The sequence below is a fragment of the Ciconia boyciana genome, chromosome 8 (genome assembly GCF_034638445.1).
Source record: "Ciconia boyciana chromosome 8, ASM3463844v1, whole genome shotgun sequence".
In the NCBI taxonomy this organism is placed as follows: Eukaryota; Metazoa; Chordata; class Aves; order Ciconiiformes; family Ciconiidae; genus Ciconia; species Ciconia boyciana.
Window position 1 is genome coordinate 44,303,713 of NC_132941.1, and position 13,391 is coordinate 44,317,103.

General features: G+C 43.8%; 2 protein-coding genes across 2 annotated transcripts in view; both read right to left on the bottom strand.

Annotated features, from left to right (window-relative positions):
• Positions 1-5,075, bottom strand: part of TM9SF3 (transmembrane 9 superfamily member 3) — a 49,025-nt gene extending 43,950 nt beyond the window's left edge. Inside the window, exon 1 of the mRNA XM_072870036.1 lies at positions 4,851-5,075. Coding sequence (XP_072726137.1) covers positions 4,851-5,060 — 210 coding nt within the window. The 5' untranslated portion in view covers positions 5,061-5,075. The remainder of the gene's footprint in view (positions 1-4,850) is intronic.
• Positions 5,076-8,467: 3,392 nt separating this feature from the next.
• The window catches only part of PIK3AP1 (phosphoinositide-3-kinase adaptor protein 1), a 44,841-nt gene continuing 39,917 nt past the window's right edge, over positions 8,468-13,391 (bottom strand). Inside the window, exons 14-17 of the mRNA XM_072871099.1 lie at positions 12,937-13,092; positions 11,124-11,194; positions 10,827-10,936; positions 8,468-9,736 (exon numbers count right to left, since the gene is read on the bottom strand). Coding sequence (XP_072727200.1) covers positions 9,682-9,736; positions 10,827-10,936; positions 11,124-11,194; positions 12,937-13,092 — 392 coding nt within the window. The 3' untranslated portion in view covers positions 8,468-9,681. The remainder of the gene's footprint in view (positions 9,737-10,826; positions 10,937-11,123; positions 11,195-12,936; positions 13,093-13,391) is intronic.

Sequence of the window (13,391 nt, forward strand, 5' to 3'; positions counted from 1 at the left end):
TGCTGGTACAATCTGAATAATGGGAGGTAAACCTTCAGAAACTTTTTTCCATAATTGCCACCCAGGTGGTGGAGGACCAATCTGCATCTCAAGTGCAACCACGTATCAGCTACAACCCTCATCACAGCTGGGGACATCTGTTCCAAAGCAGCAAAATACGGTCACACTGTCTGTTCAGAGCACTGGGCTATCAAGATGTTGTGCATGTGCAAGCTAAAATCACGTTAAACACATTCATACCAGCAACAAGGCAACCACTACCATTCTAGCCCCCTGCAGAAAATTAAACTGGCACGAAGCTTGCACAGTTTCACCTGGCCAAGCGTGGACTTCTTCCATGACAACACAACAACTGAAAACTCGGGTCTGTGTGCCACTTTGAGGCTTAACACAAAAAAAATTTCCATACATCAGTACGGTTTAAAAACTATCCAAGCATAGCAATACTGAGACTATCTTCAGCACAGTACACACATCTTTCTTTCCTGGTATCCAACAGGGCACTTGCGATGTGGAACGCAACTTAATGTTCTCTTTGCACAACCGTAGAAATTAGCATGCTAGCCCTAAAAATAAACTATTTTGTCTATAAAACAATTAAGGCTAGATTAAGTCAGCTTATGAAAGGCTGCAGAAAAGGATACGAGACTGGCAGGCTGTTGACGTTCTTTGTAAACCATGAAAAATGCTTTGCAAAAAAATAGTGGAGGCGCAGAGAGGATTACAACTACCAAATCTCATGTGATGATTCAGCAAAATAAACTGAAATCAAGACAGTTTCTTTCAGAAAGTATGCAATTTTACTCCTTTTCTCAAGTTAAAGTTTGGAGTGAGGCCTTCCAGAATGCAGTTCCTTAAACACTAGCACGTATTTCAGGATAAAAAAGGACCAATATTACCTGTTACTGGCAGAGCAAAGCTGCAGAAGCAGGACAAGAAACAAGAGAGGTAGCAAGTAAGACTCAACTGGCAAGTAATATCCCAAGCCTCTAGTCCCCGGTATCTTAGAGATATTCTATCTATCAAGCACTGTGATAATGCGCAATTTTTGCAGCTCACATCCACAGTCTATTAAACTGTGGATTTCAGCCTCATGCTCTCCTTCGGATAGAGCAGGTTATTTCTAGCAACGTCTCTTCATCTCTCTCTGAATTTTAAGCCTCACCAAAACGTGGCTACAACTGTACCAGCAGCACAGTCTGAACCGTTGTACAATCAGTCCTTTTACTGTTACACTTCCTAGATGCAAAAGGTTTCTCACGCACACCACGTCCTGCTTCTGCGACATTTATTTCACCTCTTCAAAATGGAACCATAAGAACTTCAAAAAGGAATCAAGCTACTTGTCTGCACACAACTTTGCATACAAAGAGGTATTTTACATGCACTGAAATGTTTTCTACAGTATTTCTCTAAATGACAATTTACAGATACTATATAAATTCTATAATTTTATGTATTTATTTTAAACAAGCTTTACAGTCTCAGGGCTTTAACATACTTCATCAGGTTAAAAATCGAACAAAAATGTTTTTTTCAATCATTATAAATTAGGAATTTTGCTACACAGTATAGACTGGGTTTTGTTTATTTTTTCAATGTTTGTCATGTATTTCCATGCTTACGGAGCACTGATAATTAAATTGAAGCAACACTGAAATTAAAATGCTACCTACTCCCTAGACCATTCCCCCGCAACAAGAACCCCAGGGTATTTCAGAATATTTTTATGGTTTGTCTATTTTATCATCAACTCCAACAAGTCTAGCAACAGAAGACATGAAAGCAAAAGCCAGGCAGGAGCCCATCAACCCTGCTTCTGCAGGATCAGCATATATTGTGATGAGGCCACCAGTATCTCATCTATACTATCACTTCCACAAGTAAAAAGCCAACTGTCAAAAAATGGCGCAATTATCAGAATACAGACCAAAAGTGGGTACATGACACACTCTGAAGCATGAAAATAAGTTAAAGAATCAGCAGAGAAGTTTTCAGTTAGTTTCTGATAAATGGTTCTGTTGTGGTCTGAAGTTATGCTGATGCACTGTCTTTTGATAATGAAGATTTTAAATGCTGTGTCAAATTCCAATTTCTCTTCACTTACTATCGATTTTAAATACCCAAGTATTTATCTTATAATTGTATTTATACTATTCTTCCCCTAAAGAAATGCAGACACCATTTTTGAAGACTAATTCAAATTTAAGATAAAGGAATTAGCTGTTGAACCAATGAAGCCATCAATACCTAATATCTCCAGAAACACTAATACTTATAGTCCTAGGGCTTCATGTGGAGTCCTCTCACAGTTACCTTTTATAATATTTGCTTATGCAGTCCTACAGTTATAAAATAAAGGACACCCATAAAACATTAACAGCCAATTTATATTAAATCAAAAATACATACTATAGCACACGCATGTATTATTTTATAAATACTGTATACTATTATGCATTATAGCAGCAATAAAGGAATTTAAAAGTTAACCTGCTAACCCAGAGCATTAAACACTTAAGTCAGTACTTCTAAATGTTCAGCATGCTCAATAGAGATAAGGCCCTGTACATCAGCAGTTAAAAGCAAACTGTGTCAAGATGTAACAACACACCCTCATGCAGATATGACCAAGTGCTTGGGCACAAGAAGTTGCACATTAAAGCATTAATAAGGAAATGGCAGCGCATAATGGTCTGTATTCCTACCAACAGGACTCAAGTCTTAAAGTTAGCAAGAATTTACATTTTGAAGATACCAAGTCCTGAATCAGCAGACCACTAGTTCCCCTCCACTTCCCCAAAAGCCAGCAGAGCCTCCAAACTGTAATAAAGCACTTTGGTTATAGAAAGATTGATCTTCCAACTGCAATCATATTCAAAACTGAAATTCATTAAAATGCAGTATTTAGGGAACATTTCCTTCAGGTTCTTAATCTCAAAATCAGTGTACTACTACAAAACCCTGTTCATGTTTCATTCATACTAATAATACTTCCACTCCAATCTCCTGTACAATATCAAAGTATCAAAATATCTAAGCAAGGAGGAGACAGCCTTCCAAAAAAAGGTAACTTCCTACATCAACTATTTCTAACCTATCACGTGATGTTACTAAACTGGACATCATGTGAACTAGAATACTAAGCTAAGAGACAGAGTTATAATCTTGAAGAGTTGAGTAATTTAGATTAAAAAATGACAAGCCTTCAAAAGGAATTTGTGATTTCCATTGGTAATTGTTTAGGTAATCATTCAGAAAACCTAAAAACCATCAGAAGAATTCTCTTTTGAAGGAAGAGCTCAAAAATCAATAAATTCAATGACAGCTTTATGAAATATTTTTTTCCCCAGAAGACTACCAATATTAAATGAAAAATTATAAATCCTTCAAGTCAAACAGCCTTTAAAATAAACACAGTGCTATGCTGAAAACCACCTCACCTCAGCAGAAACCTAACCCTAAAACACAGGATCAGCAACAAAACTGGGACCTAAACGAGCTCAAAGAATATCTGCTCCTTGAAAGTATTCAATATTAGCTTAACTTTTCTGTCATTAACTGCAGCACTGATAAATCCCAGTAGCTTTTAAAAAATAGAGACAATCCTAAACAGTTTTTAAGTCTCATAAATGCATAGAATTAGTCAACTGATTAACTATTGCTTATAAAAGAACTATCAACACTATTTATATGTTTTATTAAAAGCACTTATTAAGCTTACCATACCACACCTGGGGAAAGCTATGTTAAGAAACTGAGTAAGTGTTCACCAGTCAGGCTGCTCAAGAGCACAAAAGTTCTGACAGACAGAGTGTTTAATCACAGCCACACTCTAACCCACTCCGCTTGTGAGGAAACAGGGGTGGTTTTCAGCAAAGTCTCATTCCAAAATCACATCTCAGCTCAGACTTCCACCCTCCCACAGCACAAGCCATGGGAAACAACACTCCGATGCAAAATCGGAAACTGATGAAGCACTGGTACTTACTCCCTAGAGATTCTTTTCGGGTGATATTGCAAGCACTTTAGAAGAGCTATCCTCGTACCAATACGTGAGCACTCAAGTCAGCAGTATTTTACGCACCCATTTTCCTTAGGGGTCAGTGTTCCAAGTCTGAGAGCTCCCCGCCCCGCTCTTACTCGTTTCTGCCTAGACCCACCACACATCTCCCTCTCCCAGAAGCAAGCTGTCACACTGCAGCGCGTTCCCACAGGGCTGTCACTGCGCAGGCAGCGCAGAACCCCGCTCCGGCTTGTACTTTTGCTCTGAAGCAAATGCAAACATTCTGCCGGAAGGAACGACCATCCCCGCAGAGTGCAAGTCAAACAGCAAGGCAGCCCTCTTTAAACAAAGCACGCATACCTGCCCAGGCTTTTATCTGCTCCAGGAAAAGGTGGGACACGCGGTAGTTAGCTCGGCGCTAACGCACCCGGCCGCACAGCTGCCATGCTAGCGGCTAACACAAGGATGTCCAAACCGGATCAGAAAGCTCCGGTAGCCCTCTCCCGAGCACGCGAGCGTCCCGCTCACACCGAATTAGATCGAACAGGACCCGATCCCCTATAAACTCGGCTCGCGCGCTCAAAATAACCCGAGCGGCGGCGAAGATAAGAAGGGAGCCCCCCGGGGCGGGAGCCACCCACTTGCTGCGAGGGCCGCCGCCACCCGCCGCGCCCGCTCCCCCCAGGCCGCGGCCCGTCGCTCCCCGCTCCGCCCGCCGGACCGCGCTCTCCGGCCCGCTGCCGGCGCCGCCGCCCCTCGGCGGCAGCAGGGCCCGCGGGCGGGGAGGCCGGGGCTGCGGCCCGAGCGCCGCGGCGCCCGCACGGGGGGCCAGGACCCGCCTCACCGTGTGCTCGTGCTCGTCGGCGCGGGCGCGCAGCGGCAGGCACAGGAGGAGGAGGAGCAGCGCGGCGGCCGCGCAGAGCTGCAGCCCGGGCGCCGCCATCTCGGGCCTCGGCGTCCCCGCGCACGCAGCAGGCCCCGCCGCGGAGCCGGCCCGCGCCCCGCCGCCAACGCCGACCTGCGACGCCACTTCCGCTCCGCCCGGCCACGTCATCCGGCCGCACGCCGGAAGCGCGGCGGCTACGGCGGCCGCCAGGAGCCAAGCCGAGCGCCGCCGCTCTGCGCGCGGCCCGGCCGCCGCCGCGGGGAAGGGGGCCCGGCGTCGCCCTCGGCGCTTCCGCCGCTGAGGGGACAGGCCGTGCCTGCGGGCGGGACCCGAAGTGCCCGGACCCCGCGGGCGTTTAAGACGCTACGGCCTTCAGCATGAGCGTGTTGAAGCTCAGTTAGTGTTTAATTGTGGAATTACTTTATGATTGGTAAAATCATAACGCATAATCTAAAATTATTTGAGAACAACGTGCCAGAGGGCTGTTGCAAGTACCCTCAAAAATAAGCGGTCCCGTTTTCTACGGGACTTGCACGAGCAGATGGAATTCACGATCGCAGAAGCGCAAAAAGCCACACCTGTCAGAGGGGCAGGTACTGAGGCAGCAGAGCTGCACCCAGACATAACAAATGGTAAGTTTTCTGTCAGCACTGGCTCAGATAAAGCCTGCAAACCTGTGTGTGAACTTGGAACTATCTCAAGCTACAAGTCCAAAGTAAAAAAAAACAAACAAAACCCCCAAGTCAAAAAGCTGACAGTATTAAGTGTTCATGGATCAGACAATTTTTAGACTGAAAAAATACAGAAACCATTTTCAGAGGCTATCAGGCATAATATTTAAAAAAAAAAAGTAGGGGCTACACCATCTTCTCAAATACTGCACAAGCCAACAAATGAATGGACAGTGAAGGACACGGGCTGAATGCAGGAGCTGCTCCGTGCTGTTACATGCCATCCACGCTTTGTAGGAATGATGCGAAAACCCATTTCCCTGTTCACCACTGACCACCATACCTGAACTAAAAGCTTTTCCCCTTGTGGTCTTACACATTCAGTCTACCTTCCCTGAACACATTTTAGCAAGCTACGTTTGTACGAAGGCTTTTCCAGATAGTATGTTTGCAATCTCCTGCCCATTTCAGTAGAAGCAAGGTCCCTGTAGAGAGAGATACTTGTCAAAACCCATTCAAAACCCTGGTTTATATTAAAAATTAAAAGGAAAACCTAGACAGCTTTGATAACACCATATGTTTCTTTCTAGTCGTTGCATCTCAGTCCAAAACAGAGTAGCTTACCCTTGGGAGACAGAGAGAGGAGGCTTCCACATCTTCAGTTTATTCAGTACTTAAGTCTCTCGGTCAACAACAGGCCCAGCCAGAGCCATCTGCTGCAGCGGGTTTTGTGAGGCACGCTGTACAAAGAGCAAACACTTTCCCCAGGCCAGCCAGCTGCCACCTGAGCTTGGTGAATTGGTTGATGCCCCTACAGGTGGCCAGGCCTTTTCCTTTTTACCAGCAATTTTATTATCTGTTCAGCCCTTGAGCCCTGATGTTCAACGGAAACACATTTCATTGGCACTCTCCCCCCAAAGCATATTCTTGAGAAACCAACAATCTGGTTGCGTGCAGTTTTCTTCTCTGGTCTCTTCCGAGCTTCAGTTTCAGTGCACTCCTCATCTTGGGTAGAAGCAATACACACCACATGCTCACCAGCACAACTGGAGTCTACACGTACAGGGACTCCCTACACTGAGCCGTAAGAGGATTAAAGCAACTAAGTGAAACCAAACCAACGTGGAACACATGTTTTGGCAGCTAAGAAGGTGCATCTCTGCTGGCCTGCAAGAGACGTGAAGTCATGCCTGCATCCCAATTGTTTACCTGCATTTAACAGTGAAGCCATTTTAGTGCTGTTCCTTTTTTCCTTGATAGGGTGATAGTTTTGCCGTCATTGCTGATCAGTGAGATCCCTAACAAACCCAGGAGAAGTTGCAAAGAGAAAGTACAAAGGGAATAGCCAAGACTACAGCTGCATCTTTGATTTCCCCCCCTTACACAGTGCAGAAGGGGCCTGAATAGAGTGCATTTATAATATTACCCAGCCCCACCTGTCCCAGCTCACCTCTCCTCCAAACCAAAGCCCCACTAGCATTTGTTTTTGTATGATAGGTCAGGTCAGACTAAGGAAGTATCTAAGCTGCAAACAGGAGAAGGACTGAAAAGCTACTTATGAGCTACTTTTCAGCAATTCAGATATAAACAATCTCACTGCAGTACTAGCAATAAAAATCCAGTTCACAGCCATGTTATTAATATTGTGCAAAGGCAAATGCTCAGATACAATTCAGATAAACCCCTCCCACAGAAGACATTTGGCTATTGCATGCAGGGGGTGCAGAATTACAAATTAGCTGGGGAAGACGGATCCCTGGGTTGCTTCAGTCTGACAGCTTTGAAAGGAAATCTTCTGCATGACATGCTTTTGTATTTTGCTCTTCCCTTGCTGCCTTGTTACAGTTTTCCCCATATCCTACATTTCTACCTTATGTTGTGCCTGGCAGATGTGGAAGCAGATTAATTCCTGTTATCACATCACAGCTCCAAGCTCTGGAGCGCAGCTGCAGCCAGCACTAAGGAGATGGGGAACTTTTCAGCAAAACCAGGGAGCTATGTGCAAACCAAAGCATGTGTGACAGCTGAAGACAATCAAGCTGTTGAATTTCCTCTTTTAGTTTATTTCTTTTATCCCTGTTTCCTTCACTTATCCATGCTACCATTTTCCTCATTTCAGTACCAAAACCTCCTTCCCTGCTTCCAATTTGACCAAATAGTGCTGGGAACTTTGTTCTGTTCCAAGAAGAGCACAGGAAGGTAGCTCCCACCTCACCATTCCTCTGGCTACTGTGAACCAAGAGCAAACTGTCAGTGAGAGCCTGTAGTGTCAGAGTTACTGGAGAAGGCACTGAGGTCCTTTAAAAAAGAAGGGGAAAAGAGGAGGGGAAAAGAGGAGGGGGAAAAAGAGAAGTCACCTCTGTAGCTATAGGCCTGCAGCACAACACCTACATCCCTCTATCATCAAAAGGAGAGGCTGTATGAACTGCACTTGGAGTCATACCCTATGAGTTTAATGCGTAGATTTTATTTAGGTTATGCCTATACCCCTGAGAGCAGCAGGGGCTTCTCCACCTTCATTCAGTGCTGGCTGAGTCACAGTTGCTGTCTGTCACTGCTGCAGCTCTGCACATTGGCTATGACACCCTGCAAGAGAAAGGAGCTACAACTCTATCGCCTGCTCTCTTACAGATTAAGGGGAGCTTACATGACTGGACAGAAGCTTTACGTGTCCTACCTGTATCTGAGGGATCACCTAATACAGATGTATCTGTCTCTCTCAGGGCTGGAAGAGGGGGAATGGCTTGAAAACCAAGTAGGTAATGATGCTTAATTCTCTACCCTGAATGTTATCTTGCAGAATTTCCATCTACGTCACTTTTGGACAACGAGAGCCCTATATGTGTCCCCCAAGGGCCAGGATATGCACAGAAGATTGCAAGGCCTGGAAGGAAAAAAAAAAAAAAAAAAAGACCTCAAAAAACCAAAAGACCTCACTTCCATCATTCAAGTCCCTTGAGATGAAGAATCAAAATTAATTTCTGCTTTACATGCTTTCTACATTTGGAACACAGAGAGCCAAACCAGAAAGCTCTCCTTAAGTTTGTAAGTCCTCAGGCAGAAAAAAGGCTGGACACAGCTGTTGCAGATGCACGTCGCTAGAAAGGAAGAGTAGAGCAAGTAGAGTCCAGCCCCCAGGCTGCCTGCTTCCACAGCAGCAGGCTAACTACACAGCTGGTATTTGTGAGGTGTGCGCATTTATAATGGGAGACTCGCTACACTATTCCAGAGCATGAAGTGAAACACCTTCATATCGCTTCTACAATGAACACATAAGAGATACAGAACACAGCACTGCTGCCAATTCCTTCCTCTAATTTGAGAGGTCAGTCGTGATTTCAAGTAACAACATACCCATCCCCTCCCCCAAAAATGTTTAAGTACAGTTGTTTTGTGATACAGCAGGTCCCTTACCAGCTGCCTTGGGAATTTTAATGGTAAATGCAGCACACATACCACCTTGTTAATGTCTGTCCTCTTCAGGGAGGGAAGGGAAAAGGGAAAGGCATTTTCAAGGCTGTATGCAAAATACATTCTTGAATAAAGACAACTTCTTATCCTCCCATGGTTTAATGATTGCTGGAGGGAGATTCTGCACCTTCTGAAAGGTCAGTATGTTGGTACCCAAAATGTTACACCAAACAGCAGTACATTCACCTGCTCCTGCTGTAATGAGTGTTCTTCAAACAAAGTCTTCGAACAACTTATTTTCTTTACTTTTTCAAGCATGTTTTCCAGTCAAGCCCTTGTAGGTTGTATTGAGGGTTTGGGTAACAATGCTTATCAGGATCTAGTTTCTAAAAGGACATGTGTTCTTTCTTGGTCAAAAGGAAACTTCATGTTGGTGCAGGGCTGCCAAGACACACATCAGCATTCTCCTTCCCAACCATGACACTTTTTCTTGAAGTCCCAAAGCACCAAAATTCTTCCAAGCAAAAAAGTTATAGAAGGCCAAGAAGTCTCAGTGAAAATCATGGGAAAAGTCACTAGAGCTTTAGGGAGGAGGAATGGGAAGAAAACATTTGACTTCCACATAAATAATTTAAGACAACCCAAAAATATCTGTACAAACACACACACAAACAGAAAAATCTCATATCCCACAGATGTTGAGAGATTCAGCGACATCTTGGCGGCACAGGTGGAGGATAAAAGCTTTCACAGCTTACAGGCCTATAAAAAGACAGAGAGTACAAATGTATTAAAAAAATAGTAGAGAATAGGGTTCTGGAACAACACATTGCAGGCAATAACATATCTAAGAATACTGTACAAGCAGTAGTCATACAAGAAGAAAAACAGGCTATCAGTGATTCAGCAACAGAGCAGATGCCAAGGTGCCAGAGCCCTGTTCCTGTCCAAGTTATTTCTTCTGCTCTTCAGCTGCAGTAATTCTACTATTACTGAAAAGAGATGCTATAATACTTGGTTGGAGTAAAACTTTGATAGTATAGTAGCTTTCTCCTGAAAATTAGATGAAGAGCAATAGGAAGAGATCAAAAGATTCAAAATCTTTTTTTCAAACTTAACTACAGATAAATTCCAGCTATATTCTTGCCAGAGCCAAGCCAACATACAGAACTTACTGCACCCACACATTAGTAATTACTATTTCAACAGTTGGAGAATTTTATTAGCATCTGTACTTAGATAAGCATCTGGGGCCTGGACTTCATAGACTTGTACTGGTTGGACTAAAGGAATGTTTATAAGTCACTTCAGTTTGTGGTGATCTGATCAAATCAAGGCAAAACCCCTCAACACCTTTTATAAAACCAGTGCCGTTCTTACTTTGAGGCCAATCATACATGTAAACAACTGTGCTTTGGAGAGATCTGAAATTTGTAAAAAGGAAAAAAAGTCCAAGGGAATGCCAAAAGGGAATTCCTTCTGCACTACATTTTGTATGATCCAAGAGGATCTTCTCAGGAGGTTCAGGTACTAAATCTCTGCCAGGGGCAGGATGCTACTCCACCTGGGTCAGTCTTATTATGGCAAGCGTTATATGCTTCAATAGTGCTGCCCCTTGCAGTGTGTGAACCACAGTGACAGCATTGCAATAGACACGTTACCAACTAGGAAACCAATTCCACCAAGTATTACAGATGAGAAACAAGGATCTTGCAGTTCCTAACAGTGTGTGTTTATAGATAATAGTCTGGTAGATTTTGTTGAAAGACATTTGCTTCCTGCCTTGCTTTCTGGCCAAGGCTTCCATGCTGATTCACTGAAAGCTCATGTTTGAGCTGCATTTTAGCTTTACCTGCTTGCACCTCGAGGAGGCACTCTGGGCGGTCTTTCTGGGAAAGGCAGCCTCTCTGCTTGGTGGGCAACTGGGCTGCGGCTTCTAGTTGTTTCTGGGACTTCATTGTCCTACGAAATGAAGAAAAGAGGTTACAGACCAGCAGAATTTGTTTCTTGTTAGCTTCACAACAGAAGTGGCTACATTCTGCCATTTCTGCAAATGCAATGCCATCCCTGAGCATCTTTTCTTTTGCATGAAAACAAAGCCATGTACTTAAGAACAGTGGACCAGTATATAACGGAGGTGAGAGCTTACCTCACTGTCCCCTTCCATCCCACTGCTGACACTCAATATGCTCCGAGTGCTGGAGCGGTTACTTGCACTACCTGGAGTGAGTAAGCAAGAGAAAACAAACTGATTATTAAATCCTGGTGATTTAACTGCAAATCACTAACTCAGGACTCCTTCTAACCTCATGCTTACCTCTTGCACACATAATTTAATGCTTGTTCAGATTAATTTATTTCTACTGTTGTATTTCACATGCTCAGGATCCAAACGATGACATTTCGTACAACACAAACCACAGGGCCAAACCATTCAGTTTTGCTTTCTTTCTAGCAGATTTCTGCCCTATCTAGGTCCAGGCTTCTAGTTAAATACTCACAACCATCATATAACTGAAAGGATCCAGTGCCAGTATCAGCTGGCAAGTCAGGCAAATATTTTCACAAGTGTTACACACCCAACATTTATGTATATGTAAATTATCAGTCCCCATGTCCTTAACAACCATGTGGAGGTAGATGACTCCGAGCACTGTCACACATTCATTCCTGGAATAAGTCACTGCTTGAGAGGTTATTGTTCCCAATAGCTGTTCACCACCTCCTCTCACAACAATCCTTACGCATGACAGGAATGTTTCCTAGTCTATTTCAGAGCTAAAAACAACATTTGTTCAATCAACCTTCAGCAACCATTTATGCAAACCCATTTAATTTGCATGGACTCAGAGTAGCGAATGTTTTGGCAATCAGTCATGCTATCTCTGAAGGGGACAGAAGCTCACAAACATATCCTACACTGTAATGGCTGGTTTCAGTCAAATACATAATGTTCTATAGGGCTGTGCAATACTGGGACACTAATGTTCAGAAACCTATACATTGAAACGGAGGCTAGAGAGGTTTTCTGATAAGATGCAGTCCCTCCATAGCCTTGGTGAAGTAACTCTCATTATCAGCTGGTACAAACAGCAGCACTTAAGAGTGCTAAATACTATGTTAGGGTCAATTCTCACAATCATGCCATGGGAAAGAGAGCCAAGCTGCACACAGTGAACTCTGCAGGCTCATTAACATTTCTCTCACAACTGCTTATATGCAAGTTACTGGCTCAGTCAGCTGCCTCTGGCACCTACTCTGGATGTGTGCCAGCTATATTTTGCTAAGAGCCACAAAGGTAGTAACCTCACTGGGACTCAGTTTTCCTTTCAGAGGACCAAAATGATCTTAATGATTTCTGCAAGAATTGCTCAGTCTGCAGTAACAGCGAGAATGCAGGGATTTAATTTGCACAAATTAAACCTAATAAAAACCAAAGATAATGAAAATGTGCAGACTGTCCAAGTCACTCAAGAGGTCCCACAGTTACCAATGAAAAATGCTGTCCTTTATCTACAACAATTGAGGAAATGACATGTAGAGACTGGTTCCCAGCCTGCACTATAACTATGCCGTTCAGACCAGAAGAGCACACCGACTGCGGAGAGTCACAGCAAGGGAGTATCCTTTTTTCTAAGAGAGCAGCTGCCTTCTATTTTTAAGAACTGAAGACGGGTGATATGCCTTCCCTGAGAAGGCTCAAGGGAATCTTTCACTCAGCTTTCAGGTTCTCCTCCTGCAGAGACGCAGACACAAGATGCCCAAACCACCTGATGTACCTGGGGTTGCTTTTACAGTTTTGAGAACAGCCAGCCTGAGGCATGCCAGGTTTGGGGCGGTGGTGTCAGTACTGGGATTCAGGAACAGAAGTCCTATCCCCTGAGCTGACTCCAGAGTCAGGCCGGGAAAGTATTTTCCATCCAGCTTTCCTGTAGAGAGGGTGACACTCAAAGTTTGCTTACTTGTTGTGCTGGATGTGCTTTCTGTTTTCCAGTCTCCTCGCTTTAACTCCTTTTTTGGTGGGAAAACGTTTTTCCTGGGGGCGTATTCATATATTCCACATTCTGGCTTCCCCAAAGTATTATGAGAATGTCGAATGGGTACTGTAATTTCCAAATCTGCAAGGGAAAATGAACAGCTCAAAAGGGTCCATGCAAGTATAGCCTCTGAGAGACAGCTTTGCACCCAAGAACAAAGTTAAACACAATCACGTAAGGGCGATCATAACTGTACATGAATGAATCAAGATTCACTCCATAGATGTGGGCATCCTTTCCTCAGTCTGGGAAATTAAAGAGTAAAGCAACTTCTCTATCTTTTAGCCATCAGGCACATGGATGTGAATATTAAAACATCACATAACTACAATACACACGGAGACATTTCTGCCTGAAGAGCCTATTAATATTGTTAGCTG